This window comes from Wasmannia auropunctata, unplaced genomic scaffold (assembly GCF_000956235.1).
Source record: "Wasmannia auropunctata unplaced genomic scaffold, wasmannia.A_1.0 LD336088.1, whole genome shotgun sequence".
In the NCBI taxonomy this organism is placed as follows: domain Eukaryota; kingdom Metazoa; phylum Arthropoda; class Insecta; order Hymenoptera; family Formicidae; genus Wasmannia; species Wasmannia auropunctata.
This window is the reverse complement of record NW_012026802.1, coordinates 1,328,249-1,355,864: the sequence shown is the minus strand read 5'-3', so window position 1 is coordinate 1,355,864 and position 27,616 is coordinate 1,328,249. Positions and strand designations below refer to the sequence as shown.

Sequence of the window (27,616 nt, the reverse complement as noted above, 5' to 3'; positions counted from 1 at the left end):
GTGACAGAAGCATGTTGGAAAGCATTTTTCATATATTTTTTTGCACATTAAGGCAAATTATTATTTTATTATTAAGGTGCTTGTAGCAAAGTTATCTGAGTGTCTAAGTTATAATATTGTCGTTTTCAACATGGTTAATAATATAGAAGCTTTCGGTCGTACGAATCGTTAGTTATTTCTATTATTCCTTTTGTCAATATCGTTACGTGATAGATATCACTCTATGTAGCAATTGGTTAGAAACGAATTAATTAATAATTACGAACTTAACAGCGAATAATCCGTTCTAAGAATTGCTGTTACAGGTTAAGAGAGTACAAGCTAAATTGCGATTTAGAATAATGTAAGTACTATTCTGCTAATTTTAATGTTTAGTTAATAATTTGTATCTTTCGAAATATCGAATGGACGGCTCAGAATGTGATTCGATAGCACCGCGTCAATCGCGATTTATGCGATTTTACGTAGTAAAAAATTTGGCGATAAAAAGTAAGTAGCGATTCAAATATCGAATGATGATAGACAATTATTACAAAAATATAAATCGACATTAGTAACTTTTAAGCAGCGTGACATTGAAACGCCTGTATCACCATTGGCTGCACACGTACAAAAGTACCAATGAAATTTTTGTTGACGAAAGTTTGAACAATTTGCGTTCGAATAATCGCGATGTCAGCTTCGCGATTGAAACTATTTTATCGTTATCAACACCGCGCAGAGTCCACGAAGGTCTTTCACGAGCCACATTCGCGTGGTGACAAGAAATTTAATAGCCAGTCTAGAAATACAGGTTTCGTCGTGCCGATCTCAAAGCTCTTAAAGATCGATTATCATACATACAGTCGCGCGGGGAGTGTGTTTGGACCGGTGTTAATACCGGTAGTCGTACGAGTCAGTGTTTCTATCGGTAGATAGAAGGAAACCGCGACAGAAATAAAAACAGAAAGAAAGAAATGTCGTATGACTCGAGAGTGACATAAACTATGTTTCTCGCGTTTGTCTCGCAAATGTGCATGGCGTCGCAAGAAAAATCGTCGGGGAGAACGTCGGAGAGGACAATTTACACAAGCCGACTCCGAATTTTCACGGCAAAGTAGAAGATATTCGCGATTCTTCGCGGCTCTTCGCGGGATAATAAAAAGGAAACATTCCCTTGAACCTTCCATTCGATTTCGCGTCATTCAAAATGCTCGTTGCGAATGTTTGGACATTACCTGACGGCGGCGGCACGTGATGATGATGATGGTGATGGTGATGATATCCCAGCGCGGGCGGCGGCGGTGGATAGACCGCTCCCCAGATGCAGGACGCGGCCGCCGCGGTCGCCTGTTGCTGCTGCTGGTGATGATGATGATGATGGTGAGGCTGCTGCTGTTGATGCTGCTGTTGTTGCAGTAGCTGTTGCACTTGCGCAATGTCCACGAACTCCTGCAACTCGCCCTCGGCGGCCTCCGGCCTGGCATCGCGCGCCCGGCCCTCGACAGCGGCGGCGGCGGCGGCGGCGGTGGCAGCGGGCACCACCGCGAACGGATTGCCGTTGTTGTGCTGGAGGTGTTCGAATCCCGCGAGCGGATTCGCGGGCTCGTAATTGCTGCGCCCGGTCGTATGTTCGCGGCGCATCGCGAGCGCCAGCATCTTTTCAACCTGTCCCGTCGCCGGTCGTCGTCGCGGTGCCGATCCACGTGATCCTCGCGCCCGCCGATCTCGCGCGCACCGCCGACTCGCGTGCCTTCGTCAACGACGATGCCGTGGAGAACGCGGGTGAACGCACGTACATGTCACGACGCCGCTAAGACACCCTCTCCACCCGGGATCACCCAGTCATTCGCCCGTTTCCGCACGGAGTCCAGTTCGCGCCACAATTTGAATTTCACGAGAACGTATGGGCAACACACTTAAGCAGAGAGACATTCGGCGATCTCCGCGATTGCGAAGCAAATCCGACGTAGAACATGCGACGTAGATCTGTCGTGTGACCCGTACCACCCTTCAGCACGGACGATTAGCTAATGTTCTTGGGAAGGATGAAACGCCAAAGGACTTGCCGTTATATTCCGTATGAAAGTTTGCGAGTCAATTGCGATCGTTTCCTCAACAGTATTCCTGATAGTGTTTCCAAGCTCTCGTAGAACCGAATATGGTCACGTGGCAGAATTTTGCCGGACATTAAATTGGTCTCAAGCAATTATCCAATAAATTGATACTTGGTATCGCTTCTCCCTCGAATGGTATCGCGTTGAACTTAGAATCGCTTGGAGCGTGCCGGAAAAGGATGTTCTCGGACGTTGGTTGCGAGCGTGGCCGATAAACGCGACGTACCGGTACGAGTGCTGGTCGCACTGTATCACCGAAGGATACCGCTCTCTTGCTCTTCCTCCGTGTTCCTCCAGCGCATCGACCTTCCGCTCTCTTTGACACGTTGGCCCCACCTTCGGTTCTCTTCCTTCTCGCGCGCCTTCGGCTCCTTCCTCTCTTTCGCGAACCCCGTCGCACTGTCCTCACGCGCGCCGGCTCCTATTATCACGCTTAGGCTCACTCGCATCTACGGTCCTCTCGTTGATCCGATGGCCGATGGCCAATGGCGGTGCGCGGTGCGAGGCGAGGAGATCGGGACGAAAGGCGAGACCGGGCGAGGCGACGAAGGCGAGACAAGGCGAAGCGTAGAGAAGCGACTAAAGGGGTTCAGCGATGGCCCGCGCTAGACTAATAAAGCGTGGCTCGCGCGCGAAGCTGTCGGGTGCCTGGAGAGCGCGCTCGCACGTTCGCGCGCTCGTGCGCTCCACGGGCGAAGAGACGCGTAGGAGAGGAACCCGCGCCGAGATCGGAGGCGGTTTGTGATGTCGTTGGCGCGTCGCGCGCTCGCGTTCGATTCCCCGCGACGCGACGCCGGGCCAGGCGATGACGAGATTCAAGCGGCGGCGTCACGTGTCGTCGACATCACCCCGTGGATACTCCCGCTACTGTTGACGGTGATTGTCTACGCGAAACAGCCCCCCCTCGTTCATCTCCCTCCTTTCCCCCCGCGGTCTCCTCCTCACTCCCCTCCTCCAGTCTTCGTTAGCTTCCTCTCGCGGGTTCTCTCTCCTCGCCCTTGTCTCGCCCCCGTTTCCTCCACGGGTTCCGGGCCATTCGTCTCTCCCGCGTGGTCTGCAATCTCCATTCATTCCTTTCCCCCGCCACCCTTCCCGTGCAAAGGATGTCTTCTCTCTTCTCGCCGTATATACCTTCTCGCCGTATTTCCCCCGTTCCCCGATCCGGACTTGGTACATCTCGCGGTGTCCTCTCTCCATCCGGCTATCCCTCCCCTTGGTACCGACGACCGGCTTCACGTTCCCTTCCTCGAGGCACGATAGCGTCTCTGTCTCGTCAATCTTTCCTCTTTCTCAGTGCCCCGAACGTTTGAACACCAACGCGTTCATCGTCGGTACCACAACCGACGTTCGCCGGGTGACGTCACCGGCGTGGGCGCACCCCCGTGCAGGAGAAAGAGAGAAAGGAAGAAAGAGATAGACGCAGAGAGAGAGAGGGAGAGAGATACTCTTTCTCCCATCTCTCTTTCCAAGCGTATCCTTTTTTCTCTCATCTCCTTCTCTCTTCCTTTATCCCCGCGAATTCCACTCCTCCGGTTTCTGTAGTCCGAGTTTATCTCCTTTATCTCTCTCCTTTCTTGCTTTTGCACGCGCGTGCCGGAAGACACCTAATCGATCGATGACACAACGCAAGGAGTCACGGCAAAACACTGCCGAAAAAAAGGAAACAATCAAATTTCACGTTTCATCAATTTTAGCGACAGTTCGAAAGAATTCATACGGGATCAGGAAGATCCATGGATGGACCGGGACGGAAGGCTAGTCCACGGAATCGCCATTCGACAAAGGATTCAAAGGTCGTCGGCCTCGCTGCTTGAACCTATTTCGCCCTCCGAGCAGAAAAGGACGGTAGCTCTTCAGCTCTTGGAGTCACAGTTCATCCTCAGCAAAATGAGCAAAGCTGACTACACGATCGAGGATATTCTTGAATTATCGTAAGAGGCACGATAAAATCGAAGGGAGAGAGAGAGCAAGAAACGATTGGCAACTGAAAAGTCTTGATGATGGCATCATTAAGGACACGTTGTCATATACGGCGGAAGTCGACGACGACCGATGTCGATGACGACGTCCGTGGACTATGACGACGTCGACATCGACGATGACGATGACAATACGGGCGCGATGACGATGACAACGAATTAGCGAGGGAAACAACTACGACAACACGAATCGCCATGGCGGTGGCATATAGTCACAGGCGTTGCGCGCCATATCGGGTAAGACTGTTCTACGTGGGCTTAACATCTATCTCGCCGTCTCCCACCCTCTGGCCTCGCGTTACCGAGCAAACACACCTTTTTAGCGGCATTTCATTAATATCATAATGGCAATGGAGATCAAGCGAATGAGTCGGCCTGCCCCGGGGGCAGACTTGGAACCAAGAGGCGCTTCTTCGTAGCCAACGCCTCTTGCCGTACGCTAACTGTCTCGCGTCCGAGTAGATCATTTGTCTTCCTCAGCAAAGTACAACTACGCATGCTGTAGGCCCCAGCGATTCTCCGCTGGGCGCGAGTCGCTCTCGCGAGGTCACGAAGTGATCCGCCGCGAGTATACTCGTTTCTTTGGGAATATTTTGTAAAAACGGACTTTCGCGCATTTAACTTGCCATTGACCAATCTCCGATTGCACTGTAATACATATTGTAATGCACGGAGGAACAAAGAATTACAGAATTGCAAGTATAAAAGAGAATGTATAGGATAAGGATTCACGTCGCAATAATACAGAATATTATTTCCCCTTATAATTTTAGAGACTTTTTTATTAATACATTTTATACTCTTCAGGTTTTTCAAAATATTTTTGACATAAAATTCTTATAATGACGTATTCTCATTCGATTTAATTTGAAATAAGATATTTTAGATGAGAAATAAAACTGCATTCAAAAGTACAATTTCCTTCAGACCTCCAACTAATATACATATGTTTGAAATTGCTTATTGTTATATGCAATTGTTATATATAATTTAAAAACCTTTAAATAAATCGCAACCGAATTTGTCTATTCGCAATGCGTGACTGGCGACAAAATTACGAAAAAGAAACTAGGCATCGAGTGCGTAATAGTCTATTCCACTATTGCGAACAATTCGATGAGATAACTCGCTTTGAGATTACCGAGCTTCCTCTGCGCGCCGCTTCTATTCAACGAGTTATAGATAAAGTGCGCGCGCGTACGCCTGGCTCTCGAACCACCTCATCCTGACTAATTACGGCGAAGCCACGAGCGACACCGGATTAGCATTCCGGTCGCCTTAGATACGAGAAGTTGCGAATGAACGTTACCTTCGCGTCGCGAGAAGAGGGGAGGACGGTTTCAGACTATAGTATATATCCGCTCTCTCCTTCTCCCTCTTCCTCTCCCTCGCTCTCCCTCTGAGAGACATAATTCGAAATTGTCGGCTGGGTCAAAGAGCAGAGCTCGGCTACTTAAGCGAGTTGACTCTGGTGTTCCTCGGGGTCACGTGCCACAGCTTCTTCTTCTCCTGCTGTAATCTCCTACCGTTGCCCTTGTTCTTCCTTCATTATCGTATGAAAGAGTTTTGGCTAGTACGGTTTAACATGAATGTCACGGTATTCGTGTGTCCTTTTACGCTAGTAATTAGTGTAGCAACACAAAATTACATGCTTTCTTTTATGGCGGTATATAAATTCTTATGTAGATAATAGATAGATTTTTTTTTCTTTCTCTCTCTCACATCTGTATAGTGCAAGTATGATAACAAAGTTTTACAATCAAGTTTTGTAAAATGTCATAAAAAAAGAGTTGGAGGATGAATAATGTTCACCAAACTGAATAAAAAAATCAGTTACATATCGATCTCTATAGCAACACATGATTTTATATACGTTTTCTAAGCGATTATAAAACATTAGATACGTTTAGGAAATATAGCTAAAATGTATATGAATCAATATGTATTACTTGACAATATAAATCGAAAAATTAACTACGTCAGAGGCAGGGACTGTTTTTGTGTGTGAAAATTCTTAAGGTAACATCAAAGAGTGAATATTTCATGAGATTCCGTATTATCAAAATCGAGAAATGTTCTTATCTTCAACAAGATCAATCTTTCGCTCCAAGTCGATTGGACATTTTCTACCTGGTTCCATGAATAGTTTGTTTTTTCCTTTTTTTTTACTGCTCTATATAATTTACTTTGCGATGTGACACACCGTCACAAGATACATAATACAGAATCGCTCGCGTCGCGCTATTAGTCGTTAGCGTACGACGTACATTCTCCTACATTCTGTCATATCCTCCGGTCATTTACGACGGCCGAGAACACGCGGTCTTGGAGATACGACTGTGCCGATCTGACCTCATCGGATGTGGCTCTGATTTGCTCAATTCGTCCACGACGTTCCTGCGCTCGTGCGCGGTCGCGTACATCTCTCACGGGCGCTTCAATACACGGTCGTTCTTGCGCGGAAAAAGAGCCTCTGCGCGATTGCTATCGTCTCTGCCTCATTATTCCATTATGATGGCGTGTGGCGTGTGCCATACCCCATCCGCCTCGCCTTCCCAGTGACCGCTCTCCTCCTCCCCCACCCCCTTCTCCTTTTGCGTATCCTTGCTCTCCTCTCTCTCTCTCTCTTCTCTGATGTTCTCCTCTCTGATATTCCTTTCCCCTCCCATAGTCCTCTTCTCCGACGTTTTCCTCCCCATCCGTTTTCTCCTTCTCATTCATCCGTCGAACCATCTTGGTTCATGTTCCTCTGGCTTCCTTCGTACGGAGCACCGACGGAGAGACACCGCGTACACATCTTCGTGACGATGACGTGCGTGATATTACGCGCCGAGATACGTGGAGCCAACACCGACGAGAGAAAGAGCGAAAGAAGGAGAGAAAGTGAGATGATGAGAGAATGTTACGAAGAAGAGAGAAAAGAAACGTGCGAGCGACGAGGAGGCGCAAAAGGTGGTATAGTGGGCGGGAGGAGGACAGGGAATGAGGGATGGACGGTGCAGGGACGAGGCAGGGCAGAGACTCTCAAATGGTTCGAAACAGGTTCCAGGACCGTTGCTTACTTCGATCCCTCGGTGGGTGGAGAACGAGTTACAGTACGCGCGCTGGCCGCGGAAGACAGCTGGGTTTTGGTTACAGGCGTGCGTGGCGAGGCTGCGAGATGAGGAGAAGGTGGAGATAAAGCGGGAGAGAAAGAATCCCTCTCTCGAGCTGTATGCACGGCGCACGCCAAGTTAACGTTGACATTTTCTGTTATTGAAGATAATTATTATCAGCCGAACTATTAAGAATACACGATAGATGATCTAGGTCGACAGTATCTTTGATGCTCGTAGAAAGCGGTGTTCGTCCGTTCTATTCGATTACTGGGATAGATTATTTAAATCTCGTGAAAATTCTTTTCAATTATTTTGCAGAAATCGTATATCGTTGAAAAGCTAGTAATTTTCAAAAGTTTCAAAAATATTCATATTTAATTTATTATATTGATTGAAAAAGTTCCAAGCTGCATTTTTACTACTTAATTCAATATTATATTTATTTTTATTTACTTTTTAATTTAATTTTTCATATACACAGGCATCTATAGATGTCAAGCGCTGTTTAGTGTCAACGGAATATGATAGCTAGATACTGCATTTTAAAAAACTCGAAGCTGGGAACTATTTATCGCCTGCAATAAGTGAATGTGTACGCGCGCGCGAGCGCGTTTGAGAGCTGTTAGAATGACTGAATCCGCTCCTGCGAGCGATGATATCATTCGTATGTCGAAACGGTAAGCGAGCTGTCTCCTATCTCATACTCTCTGCTCCGTGCTGCGGTAGAAGATTTTATTCGAGTCCTTTTCCTACGTTCATTAAGTATTCCGCTTCCTGCGCCGCTTATGAAACTGCGTTTGGGATTATCTACACGAATCCATATCGGGAATGAAACGGCAATCATGTAGAAATATTAGAAAATTATTCTAACTGTATAATATAGTTTATGCAATTTCTTGTAGCTTTAAAAATGCTTCTTGTTATTTTATTATTATACGCTAGCTCTTCCGCCCACAAAAGCATTACCTCAATTGTTGATTTTAGACAATTGAATTTTTATTGGAAAAAAGATTACAGATCCTTGTCGACAAAAGTGTATGGATTAGTGCAATTAAGTTTACGCTTAATAAACGGTATTTAGAAACAATAATGTAGCTTAAAAAATAAAATTTTAACTGAACTGCTACAGAATTTTGTTTCATAAAAGTATCTGTACTACATAAATAGCGCAATGAAATGGAAATATTTAGAAATTTCGTCTGTCTTTCTTTCTTTTATTCTTGCTCGAAATAATATAATTTACATTAGCACGCAGTATCACATTGTCAGAAAAAGGCGTTATCAAAAATAAATGGAAGTGAAGTTTCCATGACACATCTCCGTGTCATGGGGATTGCGCGCGACGTTGAAGATTTAGTTTCCAGATGTTACGAATAATACGACTGACAAGTAAAATTTTATCCATGTAACTGAATAAGAACTTTATTAAACAATAGAAAAAAAAATTTTACGGGTTAGGTGATGATTTTGTGAAGTGATTACATGCATCACATTGCACGGTTGAGCGGCACTGAAGAAGTGGCGAGGCACGCGACAAGGCAGCGTGTCCCACGCGCGTTCGCTTCGACGAGCTCTCCTCAAATCAAATCACGTAACGCATAATGTGTGTGTGTATATATATATATATATATATATGCATATATATGTTATATATATATGTATATATATATATATATACGTATATTATATTTATATATCTTTCAGTTAAATCGTTGAATCGTACGTTGAATCTCGGAGCGGGAGCGGAAGGCTCGCGATCATTGGCGAGCGGCAAAAATCCGCCATTAAAATTCGCGAGCCGCGAGTCGGGCTCCTCCCATCACGACGTTTGCGATATTGCCGATCGCACACGCTACACAATGTTAACGCCTTATCTTTCGTTAAATTACAACCGTTTGCAGCCGTAGAGAATCGCACGAGCCGGAGGTTTGAGTTTTGCGCGTGTTCGCATTCCGTCAGAATTGAAGCGTATAGCTCTGATTTGAATTTTCGTTTATAACTGAAGCGATTGTCTACAATTTGAACCGAGAGACAATTAGCAAATACAACTTTGACTTTCGTCAACTCTTGATAGCGATATTAAGATACGTTCATTTTTAAATGGAAAAACTTTCGAATCGAGCATCGAAAAATCTGCAGTTGGCTTTTTCGGTTTTTACCTCGAAAAGTCCGTAAAAAATGTTTTTCTCTTTTCGATTGAAATATCATGAAAATGCTGTATAAAATCTTACGGTATAGTATTTATAAAATTTTATTGGTTGAAATATCAAATCTTGTTTTTATGTTAAATAATATTCGAGCAACTGGGGGAGCACTGGGGATTGTATCAGAAGGATGACACACACACACACACACACACACACTGATCGCCACCTCGCGAAATCTGTAGTCAATGGATCTCCGGGAATTCTAAAATTCTGGATTCAAAGGTCGATTTTTTTATCAATTTTTCAGACGTTCCCGTCCGCGGGCTCCAGTTGAGGCTGGCGCCTCTTCGGTGGGTATCGTGCGAGACACGAGAAGGAGAGGGCTTAATTCGCCGTGCATTTCCCCTTATTTGGACTTCCGCGCTCGATCAGGCTGCAGGAGGGAGAGCGGCGACTTGGGAGGGAACGAGAGGGCCGAGCCTGCGAGATGTATGGCGAGGGACTCGGTGAGTGATGAATGTATATACGCGTCTCATTCACCTCCTACCCTATTCGGTGACAAGTCAGAGACCGGTGGCGGTGGCGGGACACATCGCGTTAAAATTTATTCACCGAAAGATTCGGTCTTTTTCACTTTTAGCACTCGCTTCTACACGAAAATACAAATAGCCTTTTTGCCCGGTTGAGTTCGCGATACCTTCCCCAAGGAAGATGCGCGATAGAGTAGTAAATATCATTTAAGACATTGCAGCATAAAATAAATATACAAAGCTGTCGCTAAATAAGTAAATGGTAAATTTGACGGTCACTTTCTGCAACAGTTGCGCGCTTTCAATCGATCTTAAATCGATATCCAGATGTACTAAATAAATAAAATTCCACAGTGATTGACATCGTTAACTTAAAAACAAATTTAAGGAGTATTGAGAACTTTTTATAAATTTAAACCGCTTGCCTTTCACTGCGTACTGCGAATGAATGTTTCGTAAGCTTGCAATTGAGGCGGCGTATAACTGTTTGGATCAAAATTGATTCGTAAGGCCAGCGGTTTTAAGTTCTATTCACGTATCAAATGTATCGCGACTGGTACCAAACAGAAGAAATTATTCAATTCAATCCGTACAGTTGTCGCGACGATCCTCGCGTGCTGTGCGACCATTCATGTGTCGCTGTCACCCAAACGGTAGTCAAATTGTGCGTCGTTTGACTTTAATGCCTCTCCTAAATTGGACACCTTGGTGGCACTCAAAAAAAGATACAGTAACCACAGAAAAATTACAGAAGAATTCCACACATAGAACTTTCTATTAGAATTTTCATATTAATTTTCGCTAATCGTAATAAACTTTCCGCTACAGATTTTTTCAGATAAATCAGTTATTGAAAGAGAATTGTTATAATTATCTTCTTTCTTTTTGCTTCGGTTTTCTGCTTAAAGAGAATATATGCACCGTGCGCTATATAATCTTCGATATATGTATATAATATCGGTTGTGTCTATCTTAACTGCGTCTGATTTCTTTTCCTTTCCTTAGAAGATATCACGAAAGCAATATCACGGCGCATATTCATGTGCTCCGGGCAAATTTAATTGATATTCCAGGCCGAGCTGAATCGCCCTACGAGAAAAAAGCTTGACGATCGTAGCAGACCGTTCTGACATCACGACTGGGAACGTACTAAGGTACGTGATAACCATCTTCAATTTCATGATTACTTTACGCAAACAACTATTTAATGCTTATATTATTATTAATAATAACATAAACCAATGATGCAAATGAATGAAATAAGGAAAAGGGATGAAGCAATGATAATAAAATACGATCGGTTTGAAAAATACAAAGGAATCAAGGTTGCAATGTAAAATAAATCTGTAAATATTATAAATAATTTGATAAAATAAATACGGTTTAATGTATATTTAAAGTTAATGTTAAATAATTATACATAGAAGTAAATGTCTATTAAGACATTATTAAATTCGTGTCAATATAATATTCTCAAGTGAATTTCTGTAACGACTAACAGTAAATTACAAAGAATAACGTACAGATTATCGATTTACAACAATGGGAAATCTTAACTTTCTGACAGTCATGTAAATGTCGTAAAAGCCATTATTGCTACGAGTATATACAGAGACGCGGGCAGAGAAAAGACGAAAAAAAAAAACATATTGAAGAGTGACATACTGGTACATACGTATACGTAGTGTATGTAGTATTGGTTCGATAAAACCACCGAATAAACGATTCTCCGTGCCCTAATGCGATTCCGTTCTGGCTATTATGTGTTCCACCACTTGGAGATCGTTGCTCTTTATCGCGTCAGGGCGCAACGAGTTCTCCTTTTTTAGGAACAACACAACGTGCCGTCGCGTTCGTCGTCCCGATCGAAATCGTAATCCACCGCGTGCCTCGTGCACACGGAAAAACGATCTCATACAAGAACGAGAAAGCAAGAAACGTTGGGAACGAGATCAGAGAGGAGAAGATGACACTGCCCGTAATTTATCTTGGATCTTATTTCACGCGAGGCCACGTGTGTGACTATAATTGCATGAAAAAAAGGATAAGATACACTATCAGATTATTTTGATAAATCTCGAACTTTGTTGATGAAAACATTTTGCTAGCTAGCGAAGGGAGTTTTTTTTTTTACAAATATCATGATGTAACACTGAGGCGGTTGATTACGTTTTATTGTATTTTTGCTTATATAATGTATTCTACACAAACACGCCTTGCTCTGCAAAATACGTTCGATTTACGACGCAATTCCGATCGGCTCGAATGCATTTAAAACCGATTTTCATGGATTCTTATTTCATTTCAAAAACGCGTGTTAGTCCCCGAATAAAAGTGTACTGAAAAAAATTTATAAATACACGATGCAGGGTGTAACGTAATATATGACACCTTTAAGAATAAATTCAGCATTTAAAAATAATAAAGTTCGTATGCCCGATTTCTCTTCGTTTCAAATTTAAAATCATTTTTTACTTGTATTTTTTTGTTTTCCAAACAAATTCATAAAAAATAATCAAAATTGTCTATTTTAATACAAGGCTGCAACAGGTCATTCAACTTTTTATCTTTTCGTCACATATTAGATATTACTTGCTGGAAACCTTGTTCAATTTTGAATCGAGTGCTTTAATCTTGTCAGTGAATTTTGTAAACAATTTTGTAAACAATTTTATTTTGGATTTTATTTAACAGAAACGGGACGAAGAGAGTATAAATTTATATGAAGTTATAAGAATCTATCTTACTCTTTTTAAGTGCCAAATTTATTGCTGAAGTAAATTTTGATTATATTATATCCTGTATAATACAAAGCTAAAAATTCTTAGCAAAATCATTTAACTTGTTATGTATATATTTATTAAATACATTCTTTAAACGAAACAAATGCCAAATTTAAGGCTCGTAATTATGATTTTACTGAGTTCAGATTTAGATTCAGATTTCTGGAGATTTGCAAAAATCGCGTTTTATTCGTATATCTATAAAATATTAAAAATCTTAGCTCATCGGAATAACAACGGCTCTTACGGAAATGAAAAACTCCGAAAACGGAACGGGAGATACCGGGGAGACAGAAAAATATAGAGTGAGAGGAAGGGAGGTACAGGAGAGCGGGTGGGAGGGGAAGAGAGAAGAAAAAGAGAGAAAGAGAGAAGGCATCTAAATGTTGGTCCAGGCGCGTGGGACGTTGATTGCGGTTAGGCTCGTGCCTACTCCCTCTTCTTACCCCCCAACCCTTCTCTCCACCCCCCCCCCCGCCACGCATGTCGGCGTCGCGCCGCGTCTTACTCTCTCCTTTTTCGCTCCTCTCTCCTTTGAGAGAGACTCTGAATACCGGTCCGGTCTGTCGTACGCTTGTGGTGTAAGTCGCCTCGCGCTAAGGATACACACGCACGTGCGTGCACGGAACGGGCTCACGTACGTACCGGGGGCCCCGGTCGGTCGGTCGGCTGGCCGGCCGGTCGGCTGGCGGAGAAGGTATACACGAAGGCGACTTCTCTCTCCTCTCTATGCGTGAGAGAGTGCCGGTTAATGCACGTACATCTCTCGCCGCGTATACATAGATTTGGATGGTGCATGGACCAGTCCTGACACGCGAACGCGCGCCGCAAGCCGCGCGCGCCGTCTCGGACACAATGCTAGGAGAGAGATCCGTGCCACACCTCTTTTCTTCCTTCTTCTTTTCCATCCCGAGTCCTCGGCGCGCCCTTGCGTCGGATATCTCCTCCTATATTCTCGCTATCTCGATACTTTTCACGATCTTCTTCTTTCCTTCGTTACCTCAGCCGCGTCTCATCTTCTCCTTTTTCTTCTTTTTCTTCTTTTTCTCCTTTTACGCGCGGGCAACGATTCTCCCCTTCGAATCAGCCTTCTCCCCTTTCACGCGCGCGCGATATCAGCTTCAATACGCGTATCCCGATATAGTACCCCCGGTATAGTACTTTATCGCGTATTTATGCGTTTCTGTCACTTTTGCCTTTGACATATCCTTGCTTTGTTTCGATAAAATCTCCGCGGTGATTTGCGAGCGTACTAATTTTATCGTTGCTGGAGGAGCAAGTTCTAAAGGCACTTATACGACGCGCGCGACGGTTTCGATCAGAAACTGAGATAAGTTACGCATGTAATAATTATCATTAAAGACAGAAATTTACGACTTTAAATCTATATATTTTGAAAACTTTTTAAGATATCCTCCAATATTAAATTTCGAATTGAATTCTATAAAATTATTATGCGATTAACTGCAACTTTTAAGCGCGTTATGAGACATATTACTGCAATCGCTTCTGAAAAACTAGCGTGTGGTTAAACTTGTTGGGTTTAGTGAAGGCGAGGCGTTTAGTGAAAATTGTCGGTTGTTGCATATTTGCTAGCATACATTAGTTCTCTGCCGTGACTGCAATATATAATAATATCCTTAAAAAAATGATGTTACCGGAGTCGAGCACCGTGTCGCTTATGCGCGTGAAACGCGCGCGCGCGTACCACACCATTCGTGACCAGACAGAACAGGAGAACCTTCAATCATCAATTTATGAATGAACGGTTAAGTTCCTTTCGGTGAAAGTCTAAGGCGTACACACCGAGAGGCTGAGAGTGAAGAAAAAAGGAATCGCTTGAATAAGGTGGGGACTGCGGTTAGATACCGACGTGCGAAGCGAACCTCATGAAAACTATGTAATGTAGAATTCACAAAATAATTTATTTATCAATTACATAACAAAAATTTGTACAGTGCCGGGATATTTACTGAGAAATAACAAACATAATATAATTTCCTCTCAATATGACATTATATTAAAAAGATTTTTATTCGCCAGAAATGAGTTAACGCGTGAAGTAATATTTGGAGAATACTTCAAAATGCAAATTCGATCCGTAAATATTTAATATGTGTTGTAAAAGATTGTATATAAAGTTTAAAAAATTAATAATTCATACAATATTAAATTAACTAAAAGGATATAATTTTTCATAGTTACAGAATATAATTATAAACGCTTGCTTGTGATTTCGCTTCAAATCTATGTAACTTCACGTTCTAAGCCACTGCTTTTAACATATGAGGTATTTCCAAATTATATTATTCTATATGCGCGCATTAATTTTAATTTCTAGTTAAACATAATTTATATAGCTTGAACTTTTGTAATTATTTTTAAGATGATTCAATCAGCTGTTATGCTATTAATAACTTGCAAAACAGTCACCGATATCTAGCTACTTGGCTTGTGATACAGTTATGGCTCACACTAAGAGATGGCAGAAGTTGCTTAAAATGAAATAGAGCATACTCTAAATTTATAATTTTATTGCATATTCTTTCGTTTCTCACCGCTTCTTCCACATTTATTATGTTTACTCTGCCAATAATCTCGCATTGCATACGACAAATATTCTTTTCGAAAGTTTTTAAATTTTTGTGAAAACTCACAGACATAAATATATTAGAAGCTTATAACTATAAAATGATAATAATCAGGATTAAAGAAACAGGTTGCCTATCGCGTTCAATATGGACAATTAAGTTAGGTACATAAATTAAAATATAAAATTTTTTATGATCACATTATAAAAGTATGTTATAAATTTAACTTTCATTTGATTCGATTTTTCTTTAACCAAAATGCAATTAAGTGTTGACATTGGTGTATCGTTCCATCTTTATTTAGCTTTAAGAAAAAAACAAGCTAATTTTTATATTAAAGTCTTTTACTTCTATAATTAATGAGAACAGGATATTTATATTTATATTGTAAATAAGAGATTAAACGCAAAAGGATGAAAACGCGAACGATGTAATAAAAAATGCGCTATAAAAAGGAAACTATTGAAGATAGTGATCAGCCCATAAATAGTATAGAGTTCCTGTTTCAAGCCAGGCATTTATTTAGAACGGAAGAATTCTCGCGACCATATTTCTCCATATTTCTTTATTATTAAATCCGACGGATTCAAAACTCGCTGACTCTTTTGCTGTAACTTGTAGATAAAAGACACATTGTTGTTGATTCACCAAAGAAAAATCTACTTTTGCGTATCACGTTTTATGTCTATACATTTCTATCTCTTTTATAAACAAAAAGCACTATTTTTACAGTCGTAAAAATAGATAAATGTAAAATTAAATGTCAATTTGGATTAAAACGCGACGCGCGCACTCGCGCGCGTGTAATTCCTGTTTTCTGAGGTTACTGGGTGAGTCACTCTGTATATGTTTGACTACTTTGGCTCAATAAAGTGAGGTAAAGGCAGTCCCCATTATGATATCAATTAATTACGCGGTTTCTGCGTGATGAGACCATCCGGTTTGGTAAGGTAAGTCTTACGCACAAACGCGAATACCGTCTCTCGACGACGTTACCACCGTCGGAATGACATGGGAATGCGAAGAATTCGAGTAACGGGTTACCGTGATACGCTGCGTCGCGTCGAGCGATGATCTCCTTAGCTCTTATCGATCTTCATCCCTTCAGTCCCGCGCGACAATGACGTCGATTAACGTTTGCGATACACCTCTTTAGAATAACTTAAAAGGTCTCTTTCTGAGGAACGTTATATATACATATATATATTTTACCATAAATTGTGGTACAAGTAAAACTCTTATCGTAAGAAATTATATTACTTTAATTATTCTTTTATTGCTTTACATCATAAACTTAGGTTTAACAAATAATTACTGCGACTGGATTCCTTCTTGAAAAGAATCTCGTTTTTCCTCAATTTTTGATAATAATCATGTCAATGATCTCATTACCACACATTCTTCGCTTCAACGAGCGTCTTCCGGCCCATCAAATGCAAAAGGGCAGACATAGCAGGAACCACATTTCGGAACTGAGTTCCTCCAATTGGAAAAATAATACGTCTAAATCAATAACCTGCAATATAATGTAGAAACGTAATTGTATTCCGAACAGCTAATCGTTTTAATAAATATTTTAATAGATGTATTATTTATATCCTTATTTTTAAAAACTTATTTCTTTAAAGAATTTGTTTTCGAAACTATTACAAAATAATATATTTTCATATGTATATGTTTTTTGTTGCAGGCATAACCGATACCGTTTTCGAATGCATTAATGATTTAAGAAATCTCATTGAAAATTCAACGAAGTTCCCGAGATAATGAGAGACGGAAGGAAGATACGCCGAGAGAGAGAGAGAGAGAGAGAGAGAGAGAGAGAAAAGAAAAGAAAAAGAGGGGACTTATACACTCTCGCGGATACGCGCGTGTCCTGGATCAAGGATGCAAATATGGCATACTATCCTGCGCCTTGTGTGTCTCGCTCGCGTTTGGATATATACCTCTACCTAGACAGTAATATTGGTAGGTAATTCAAGCGAGGTAGGTTGAGCCGCACCCTGTTCCTCAAGCATCCACCGAAAGACCTCCGTCGTGGACACTCTCGTAGAGTGGTCGTGTGCGCGTGTGGCACTCGCTCGCGCGCACGCACACACGCGCACGAGTATCTCCGGATACTCCTTATAACGTCTCGTACGGGAATGGTACTAACGTGCATGCATACACTCTGGACCCGCGAACGAGCTCGACGAGGGTCTGAGATGCGAGGTGAACGTCCCCCACAATATCTAAAATCTGTGCGCCCGCGCGCGCGCGCGGCGCGCGAACGCGCGTGCATGCATGCGTGCGTGCGTGCGTGCGTGCGTGCGTGCGTGCGTGCGTGCGTGCGTGCGTGGTGCGTGCGTGCCATACGTGCGCGCGTGCGCGCGTGCGTGCGTGCATCATCGCTCCATACCTCCATACAGTCGTGTTCATCTCACTGAAACTTGACGGTGTGTTGACTTGTGGTCGTACGCTCGTGCGTGGACCCACGTAAAACGGGCGTGTTGGTGTGAGCGCACGGTTTGTCTCTCCCTCTCTCTTTCTCTCTCTCTCTCTCTCTCTCTCTCTCTCTCTTTCTCTCTCCTTTTTTTCTCCTCGTCGTATCCACGGCCATAGGTGGTAGAACGAGCCTGTCCAGTTTTCCCATGGGAACAATACCCCACGGGATATATAATAACAATGGTCACGAGCGTGGGAGACGGGTCGATCTTTATTTACCCGTTCGTTTTTCGTTTTCTTCCACGTCCCATCGCCCGTCCTTTTTGTCTTTACTGTCCTCTCCTTTACCCTACCCCCTTGTTTTTCTTCGTTCTTTCTTACGCTCCGTTTCTCCACCTACTTCTTATTTCTTGCTCCTTTTCGCCACTCGTCCCGCCACCCCATCCCTCCACCCCGTCCCTCTTATCCCCGTACTCGTGATTCTCATCCGCGCGAAATTACGATTCCACGTGTCAACTTTTTAGATTCACTCCGCGAATCTAAATCTTCATAATTTCGCTCTTTCTCCGCTATCCCTCCACACTCCTCATGAATCTCTTTCTCTTTAGCACTCCCTTTGAGGAGGTAGGGCACGCGAATGTGGGAGGGATGGTTTCCGGTCGCCCACGTGCCCCCATGATGACCACTTCGTCGAGGTATCGGGAAATCGAGTAAAACATACTCTCGCGAATATCTCTTGAAACAAAAAGTTACTGATTCAATATATACGAGATGCGGTTGAGCCATAACAATATTAGTAGAGAGAATAGAGAGAATTTATAACGGCCTGATAACGGATAAATGTTAGAATGGAGGGATTTAATTGCACTTTGCTTCGTTTATTACTCAGCGATATAATTTATTACAATTTCTAAATAAAAAAACATTTGTTTTCTCTGTTACAAGTCTTGAAGTCATATTTTGCGTTTTCTGTGTAAAATTTGATATTTTGGACGTAAGAATTTTTTTCACGTCTGATTTAATCGCGCGAGACGAGAAGAAGCGATGCGAGATGAAGCGGGAGGAAGTTCCTTTGAAGAATACGAGCCGCGTAAAAGGTACACAATCGTAAAGTTATATACGAAATTAAATATTTTATCTACATTTTGCGCGTGCGACCAAGTAAATTTGTTCTCCCGGATTAGACAAATCTCGCAGCGTGCGACAGGTCGCGACGGGTGCGTCGCACGCAAAGATACGCAAATATTAGACCCCATCGCCGCCCCACTACCGGTAGCCGGGCTGTTGCGCCAGACCTACCGCTCCTAAGCTCCTATCTATACACCTGAATCGAGAGGATTTTCACAACGACGCCGGCCGATGAGAGAAAAGGAGAGAGAGAAGGAGAGAGCCCCGACTAGATTGTCGCGTGGGCGACCGGAAACCGTACCTTCCTACCGTCTTTGGTCGTCACTCGACGGCTCTCCGCGAGAGAGGGGAAGTGAAGAGAAGGAGAAGGCAGACCGGTCAAGAACTCGCCATATTCTTCGACGTTCTTCTGCCGATACATCGACCGTACGCACAGGCGGATCTCGCGCCGAACAAACGCGCGATATCTTCGCATCGGGGAATATATAAAAAATTCTTGAGGTGGGGGGGTGGAGTGGGGGAAGAAACGTTTTTTTTTCTTAATAGAAACGCGAGACGATTACGGCAGAAGGTTGGCGGCGTAAAAATGATTTCAAAGCACGATGGATTGGAGTATCGCGCGACGGACCATATACGAGCGCGTATATCTGATTTTTCGACGTGATTTTCAAATTTCGAATCCCTTTCGTCGCGCGCACGCCAAGCGCCTCGTCCGCCGCTACCGCTACGTGCGAGCGCGGTGCGAGCGGAGAGGCGGCCGGATTGAGAAACGAGCCAGGGATTAATGGGCCGGCGGGATCGGCGGAACCAATGATATGACGAAAGAGGCAAAGGATATCGCGCTTATCCTCAAATGGTAGAGAGGTGATGACCTCGATCCTACGTTCGCGCGCGTTTGCGAACGCGCTGCGCGACGTCGTCGTCGCGCCGGCATGCATATCGTTCTCTCCCCGTTCCCGTCCTGCACCTCGTTCCGCCTGTTTTCTGCCCCAGCCCGATCTGACTGAACCGCGCTCACGACCGGCCTGCCCACACAACACACGCGCCCGCCGCGCGCGCCTGCCCTTCTGTCAATTATATTTACTATTTCATTCATACCGCCGACTCTTGGTTCACGGGCCGTGCCCATTCACTAGAACAACCGCCTCGCGCGCGCAAGCGCGCCAACTCGCTAGGGAACGCGATTATCTGATAATCTTTTTTTTTTCCATGTGAGAACTCGTTTTCTTTTGGAAATAATCTCTTTGCTGTTGACGAGTCCTTTAATTTCGTGTCGACGTACGTACATATTTTTGATGAATTATATTTAATGATACCGCATCAAGATATACATATTAAGAATTTTAATTATTATTCAAGATTTTTGTGTAAGATATCATTCTTGATTATTTATATATAAACGTTAATTGCAAAAGTTAAAAAAAGATATATATATTTTTAAATACATGATATTTTTTTCATTTTTGCAATTATATGAGAAGTTTAAATTTAATGACATACGGTTTTTTTTAAATACATTTTTTTACTTAAATTTTAATTTCTAATTTTTAACGTTTTGGACGATTCATGTTTCATTGTCAGAATTTAGGCTAGAATTTTATTTATAATTTAGGATATGTAAAAAATATTAAAAAATCTGAATAATTTCAAATACAAATTTTATTAAATCAAGCCTACTTTGAAATTTAGTTAAAATCCCTAATTTTGTACATAGCTTCTTCTTTTTTTCCTCAATTATTTATGACTCAAAAACGATTAACGTAATATTTTTACTTAAAAAATCGATCTTAAATTTATTCAAAATTATATCATTACAATTAAATTCATGAATTATAAGACACTTTTGAATTACATTTAAGATATGTCCATATGTGGGATAAATTTGTTGATATATTTTAAAATCTAACGTAAAAATTTGTAGAAATTATGAAAATTCTTCAGCCTTTTTGTGTATAGCAATAATTTTTAAATTATTTATTTATTTACTTTTATACGTGTTGTGTATAGAAGTTACTGAAATAAGAGAAAAATATAATCAAATTATCTTTCAATTTTTTCTTTCACTTGAGACAAATGTACGTTCTATTTATTTGTCGTCGTGTATGTAATCTACTACTCCGTTAAATATTGCATAATAGCGGTTTTATATGAACGTTCCACTCATAAAATTCTGTAAGGAGTGATATTTTCTGAAAAACACTGGAGAAGAACACACACCCGATTAAAAATGAATAATTAAACTAGCAAAATAATTGAAGCTACTTTGATTTGAAGAAAATAAAAGTAAGAAATAAGGAATTACAAGAATTATCAATAATGCTTTATTTAAAATATTGGAATTCTGTCCACGAGATGGCGTAATCAAACAGCGAGAGGCATGAAGGTAAGAGCCTAGAGGGAGCAAAGTTATTTTTAAACCAGAATAAAATCTAAGGGTGAGGAAAAGAGCCATTTTGGTTGGTCATCTTTCTTTTCCTCTTGAGCTTTAGCAATATGCTTTCGTCTGGAATTTCCTACTTTTAAGAGGAGAGTTTTGCTAAAAGAAAAATATGTTTTATTCGATATGAAAATGTCGAGCATTTAGATCACTGAACTTTAGATATAGGACGCAATATTAATTTTTACAATAAATTCGATTTATTATGAAATTACAAAAATTTAAGATCATAACACATATTTCTTACTATACTTCCGATACTCTCCGGTACTAATCAGTGATCATCGAGAACGTATGTCATTTTGAAACTTTTGATTGTAATTGGTCATTTAATTCTTACGTTGTTCTATGTGTTACAGCCCTAATTACATGAAAACAGCTACATATGATCTAGGGATATTATCTATCATATGTATCTTCTCTTCTCTCTTATTAGTGATGGAGACGTCCGCCTTGAATCTGGTGAGTGTTGTTTCTTCGCATATTTTTATATTGCTTGTATAATATATTTTTATATTGTATGCCAGTTAATTACGCGAGTAAATAATCAATAATTATTTATAATTTCTCTTGAGAAAATAATCGATATACTTTATTTTATTAAGCTGGAAATGAAATGTTAAAATACACTAATATGCATGTTATTTTATTGAATGAACAATAAGAAATATATAGAAATTATTTCTATGTATTTATTTCATTTACTTTATTTATTACGTACAATTACAAATTATCGACGAGACTGATTCAAAGTTAAATACTTGATCTAAGGCACATGAAAAACAGAGGAGAGCAGAAGCGTTATTACGAGAGGGAAAGTTCGAGGAAGCAGCCAAGTGCCACGAGACCGTAGCTGATCTTTTAGCAGAGGCCCATGCGCAACTTGAATCCAGTCTCATCCATGTACATGCGTCCACCTTGTCTTCCCAAGATACATCAAAATTTCCGACACCAACTCATTCGCTCGTCACGTTGGAGTCCCTCAGTTTGCAAAGAGATTATCATAAGAGACAGGCGGCTGTTGTCAGGTACGTACTAATTTTTAATTTGTAATATTTTTAAATTACAAGTTATCTGTCTCGCAGTCGTTATAATTATTTTTATGTACAGGGTTTGTTGCATATACATATTAGGCAGTATGGCGAGTTGTGCGGCAGACTACGCCCCTTTGCAGGGGTAAACGCGGCTCAGTAATACTAAAAATTTAAAAAGTACTAAAAACTAAAATAAATACTAAATACCCATTACTAAGCAGTATGCGCCTGCCCCAGCAAGTCTGCCGCGCAACTTGTTATACTGCCTAATACGTATAAGTATAATGCAGTACCCTGTATATGACTCTTCATTGAAAGAAATTTTATTTATTGTTAGAATGAAGCAGGCACAATACGAGGAGTACAAGACAACCTTAGAAAATCACCAGAAGGATCTTCTCAATAAGCACGCAGCCAGATACAGCGAAAGAGATAATTGTGCGGACATAAGAATTGACAAGTTCGATGGCTCTTTGCGTCAAGCTATATATAAAACTATCGACGAACAAGACAGCCTTCTGAGTTTGATAGATATCAAGCTGCCTACTGCCGAAGAAAAAAGTTTCAAGCATCCGAAGGATACAGGCACCGTTATAGAAGAGCTCAAAACCGTCAACAGCCAATTGCGATCACTTGTAGGGAGCTTGCTCAGCCAACTAGAAGCAAAGGAGGAAGAAGTACGCCAACTGACAGAGCGTCTTTATGCAGTCTCTGTCAATTCTAATAACGATATCAGAGCAGAAGAACATCCTTTGTGTCCTCTTGACCCTTTACCTCAGTTGACACCTCTTGAAATGCCGCTCTTTGATTTTACATCATCATAAAATACAAGTTTTTTTTTTTACATCTAAATTATTCTAAATCTACGTTTCAGAACAATGTACAAAGTGAAATTAATATTAACCAATCATGATTAGTGCTGAAAGTATCACATCAGATTGTATATAATTGTACATTTTATATAACAAAATATAACTCGTATTTTTGTTGAAGTTTTGATGTGAAGGGTGTATGTGCTAAAATTATATATATATATTTTTTGTCATGCTCCTAATCTGTTTAATCCATGCTGAAGGTCTGTTTAAAAGTTCGGCTGTGTATCGAATCGACTGTACGAAAAATTAATACTTATAAAAAAATCAGCATGTAACAATAAAGGGGACGATGGATTTTTCAGTAAACGGTAAATATATTAAATAGAAGAATCCCGAGCAGTTCGAAGTATTTCGGGCAATTGTTCTGTCACTGAGATTGTAATCCTGAGATAATCTGTGATTTGTTATTGTACAAATAAAGCTTGCGTTCAGTGTTGCAATTATTTCAAGTGTTGTAATTATTCCGTGTGAGTGCGGGAGTGTCGTGATTGCGAGAAATTCTGCATTTCTTTTTATTTTTAAATTATCCTGAATATTCTTAATTTTAACACAAATTTCGAATAATGAAGGTACTTAAACGATATCAAAATGTCAGACAATATCTTTGGTAAGTGTCTTTGGATAAAAATGTCACAATGATAATTACAAGTTGCCCGTATCAGCTTCTTGAACTTCGTAATCATCCTAATTTCAAGTAGCAGGGCCTTTCCACAATCGAAATTGATAATATATCGAGTGATAAGCGAGGGCCTTACCCCCAACGAAGATTAAGTGGAAAGATATAACATAGTTGCACAGACAAACGCTATCTTCAAGATCATATCAATTAATTTGTCGTTACTCGAAACGAGATGTATATCTATATTAATGCTTTTCTATTAAGAGCTTCCTGTATTGGAGCGTTTCTAAACAATTTTTTTTTTCTCTCTCGAAGAAAATAATAAAATCTGTCGTGAAATTAAATAAGGTCGTATCTTGGCTCGGGTGTAAAGAGCAGACTCCGTGTCTAGGATGTATCATAAACTTTTGTAAACAGATATCGACACTGTGGCTTCGTCATAAGATAAATTAAATCATTAAAACCGTAGTCTTATATATTTTATATCGTGTTTTCTGAATATCTCACACTTACGAGATACACACATAAGGCATGCACGAGTCAGTGTTTATTCAAGATATTAAATCGTATTAATCCAGCGTTGCCAAATTGTAATATCGTCAAGTTGAACATCCGATAATTATTATTTACTCAATAAAATATTCTAAATGGCTTATATTTTTCCAAGTATAAGAACGCATACAGTGACATAAAATTGGTAATCTCTATAAAATTCATTGAAATTTAATAAAACATTCTAATCTTCAAATCATAAAATAAAAATAGTTTTTTACTTCAATTAGTTTGTCAACTGTAATTAATAATTTATATACATATATATTATACAAATATATTTGTTATTATTATATTAACTAATAGAATGAGAATAATTTATTCAAAATTATCTATATCTATATACATATATATAATTTGTAAATCTTCGTACATTCCATTATAAAGGGCCATTGAATTCGCGAAAAAATTATTAAAAATAATTGGAAAACAATTCGAATCCAATTTTGCACACTATTCGTTCCGATAGTTTTTTTTCACTATATAGGTATTTCCAATATTATTTTCCAAACTTTTCTCCGCAGGGGTTGTCTTCTGTTTAAAAGATGATATCTCTTAATTATATTTTGGTAGTCTTACGAGAGATCGAACGTCTCTTTTATTTTTATCAAATCACATCATTCTGATTGGTACTTTAATATATACGACGCAATGTACGCAGGGGTTTCTTATCGGAATTAATCGGAATTAATCGCGTATCACGATCACACGCTGTACTAGTGTACTTATTTACGACGGCACGACAACGTCACGTGAATTCCATTTGTGCACTCCCTGCTTATCCGCACGTCAGAGGGGATTTTTTTTAATATCTCACTCGCAACGGGGCCTCGTGTATCAATCGCGGCAGTAAATGCGACATCACTATACAAAATTTCCGTCGACGTAATCTTAATTAAAAAAAAAGTGCGTATCATCTGAATTCTGAAGTATCGCGTCTACATGCGTAAGCCGCTGCTCGAAATGCTGCTCAAACCTCCGCGCCTAACGAAGAAAACATTCCATGAAATATTGATAAGATATTAGATATCCTTCTTTTAATTTTTATTTCCAGATTTTTTTCGTCTTTCAAGCAGACCCGGACGTCCCTTTAATCGCAAGATCTTTGTTGTATTAATGTATAGAATTATTTCTGCTCGACAAATAAGTGTCCAGGTAGGCACGGTTACATCGACTTTACAGCAGCGAGCCTTTAGATTAAAACTTTGTTGCAGTAATCACAGTTGCAGAAATCGGTAACGTACGATTGTGTCATCTATTTTCTTCCCTTGGCTGCATCTATTTCAACACGTTACATACACATCTAACTCTGCGATACATTAGGTTTTGTAACGACGTGCTAGACAAAAATAAGACGCGATATCAAGAAAATCGTCAATGCAACAGAGTAGCAACTTTGAACTTTACCTAGAAGATAACAAAAAAAATTGCAGATTGCCGCATACGGCTTATTATTGCGGAAGCATGAAAATAGAAGTATTTGAATAACTGAAAACAACGTTATATAAAATTTCAAAGATTTACATACTTATTGTACTTATATTAGATCTATTATAAGATGTCGCGATTGCAGGTGCATTATCTGCCAGACTGCGGTCGCAAAAAGATACGGTCTGTTATCGGACTCGTTTGATATTTTTAGACGCTGATACATTCGTATCCACTCATTCTTAATAAATCGGTGGAAAATTTTCTGGACTATTACAGGATATTTTAATCAGGCTCTGTTACCTTCATATCCCCTGACATCTGATTATTCGAATGACATTCGAAGAATAAATTCATATTATGAGAAAGAATATATCTTGTATACATCTATCGATGTATATCTAAGCAATTCGACAAGAGGATTATATAATATTAATTGTTTCACTAATTGTTCCGCTAATGAATCAGGTAAGGTAAGCTTTTACGTAGTTTTCTAAAGATCGTACAATTCGTCCGAATGTTTTCATTTTTTAATGTATCTTAGAATATTTTTTTTTATATTTTAAATATGCATACGTAAAATAAATCAAACACGTTTGACAGGCAAATAAAAGAAATAAAATTTTCTTTTATATATTAATTACGTTGTTTTACTTTACTATTTAATAGTGACAAGTCGACGACCCGGATGCGATACGAAGCGACACAGTGTGTTTTGTTTATTATTACAACAACGATGTCATACGCGCTGCATTTCGTTTCCCTGCATTATCTCCTCGTGATTTTACGTCAAACCGGTAGCGTCAAGCCAGCTAACATAAATGTCGATTTTGCTGATTGCGCAAAAGTATGTACATAGGCGACGCGTATCATAGTCCATATTCCGTTCCGCGGCTCTTTATACCCGCGAATATGCGTCAGCCACTTGCGCTCGGAGTTTATCAATTCGGCTTAAAAGTTGATAAAGACCGAACAAGACCCTCGAGCGAGACACGCGTGCGTCGCAATTATCGCACAACCCTCCCCTTGTCCCCGGCGTGGTGGAGAAGAAAAATCCTCTCCCTGGCGGAGACGGCAATAATTGTCGTGAATGACGCGTGAGATTCCTTATCTCGGCGACGCGTGACGTTGTATTTATCGTATAAAATACCAGACGTGCGCGGCTCAGGCATCAGTACTGGTTCTTACCTCAACGCGATCAAATGAGGTACAAACAAGGGCGCAGCACATAACGGCTCTTGATACCCCACGAAAGCTATCAAGTTGTATTTCAACGATCTAGTCAATACCGAAGCAGTATATACCGAACCGCACAGTCTCAAAGTAAGTACTTTATTTTACCTCTAAATTGAATTTTAAAAATTCAACAAGTTCGTAGAAATTGTCTTGATATTTACAAAGGACAAGGGACATTCTTCTAACAAACGCACGTACATCGAGATCTGACAGATCGTACAGACCTGTTAGACGCTCATTGATCATATCTGCTCGTTTCTAATATCCTGCAAGACAAAGGAAACATCGAGCCTTTCTCCTTTCATATTCGCTCAATGAGCAACAAAGGATAGGAAAAGGTCCCCTTATCTCTTTTTTGTGACATTCGAATTCTTTTCTCGAAAATTGTTCAACAATTCCAGTGAGAAATAACAGGAAAAGCGTCTATAAACGTAAAACAGTTGCCTCTCCAACCTATTTCTCACTGGGGTCGTAAAGATTCGAATTGCTTCAAATATTATATATGAAAATTGAGCATTTTTCAGAACACTGAAAGTTTTAAATGCCTTGAAACTTTTGAAAGCTTAGGAAATTTTTCCTTAAAAGTAGAGTACAGCGGAGTAATTTGAATAGTGGGGTAATTTGGATAACAACTGAGTCGACAAGGCACACAGGGGATA

General features: G+C 40.5%; 1 protein-coding gene and 1 long non-coding RNA gene across 2 annotated transcripts; both read left to right on the top strand.

The window, feature by feature from the left end:
• Positions 1-21,581: 21,581 nt before the first annotated feature.
• On the top strand, positions 21,582-23,565 carry LOC105448205 (nuclear receptor-binding factor 2-like). Its single transcript, XM_011686654.1, has 3 exons — positions 21,582-21,675; positions 21,985-22,241; positions 22,585-23,565. Exons 1-3 carry the CDS (start codon positions 21,583-21,585, stop codon positions 23,069-23,071), a joined length of 837 nt encoding a protein of 278 aa, XP_011684956.1. The 5' UTR covers position 21,582; the 3' UTR covers positions 23,072-23,565.
• Positions 23,566-25,090: 1,525 nt separating this feature from the next.
• Positions 25,091-26,952, top strand: LOC105448204. The gene is made up of 2 exons (XR_974204.1): positions 25,091-26,189; positions 26,391-26,952. It is a non-coding gene; the product is annotated as an uncharacterized LOC105448204 (long non-coding RNA).
• The last annotated feature ends 664 nt before the right edge of the window (positions 26,953-27,616 follow it).

Bases quoted from the DNA above. Each gene is read 5' to 3' on its own strand.
- LOC105448205 (XM_011686654.1), top strand. From the start codon at position 21,583: ATGAAAACAGCTACATATGATCTAGGGATATTATCTATCATATGTATC. The intron at 21,676-21,984 runs GTGAGTGTTGTT...ACTTGATCTAAG, and splicing joins AGACGTCCGCCTTGAATCTG to GCACATGAAAAACAGAGGAG. The intron at 22,242-22,584 runs GTACGTACTAAT...ATTTATTGTTAG, and splicing joins AGACAGGCGGCTGTTGTCAG to AATGAAGCAGGCACAATACG.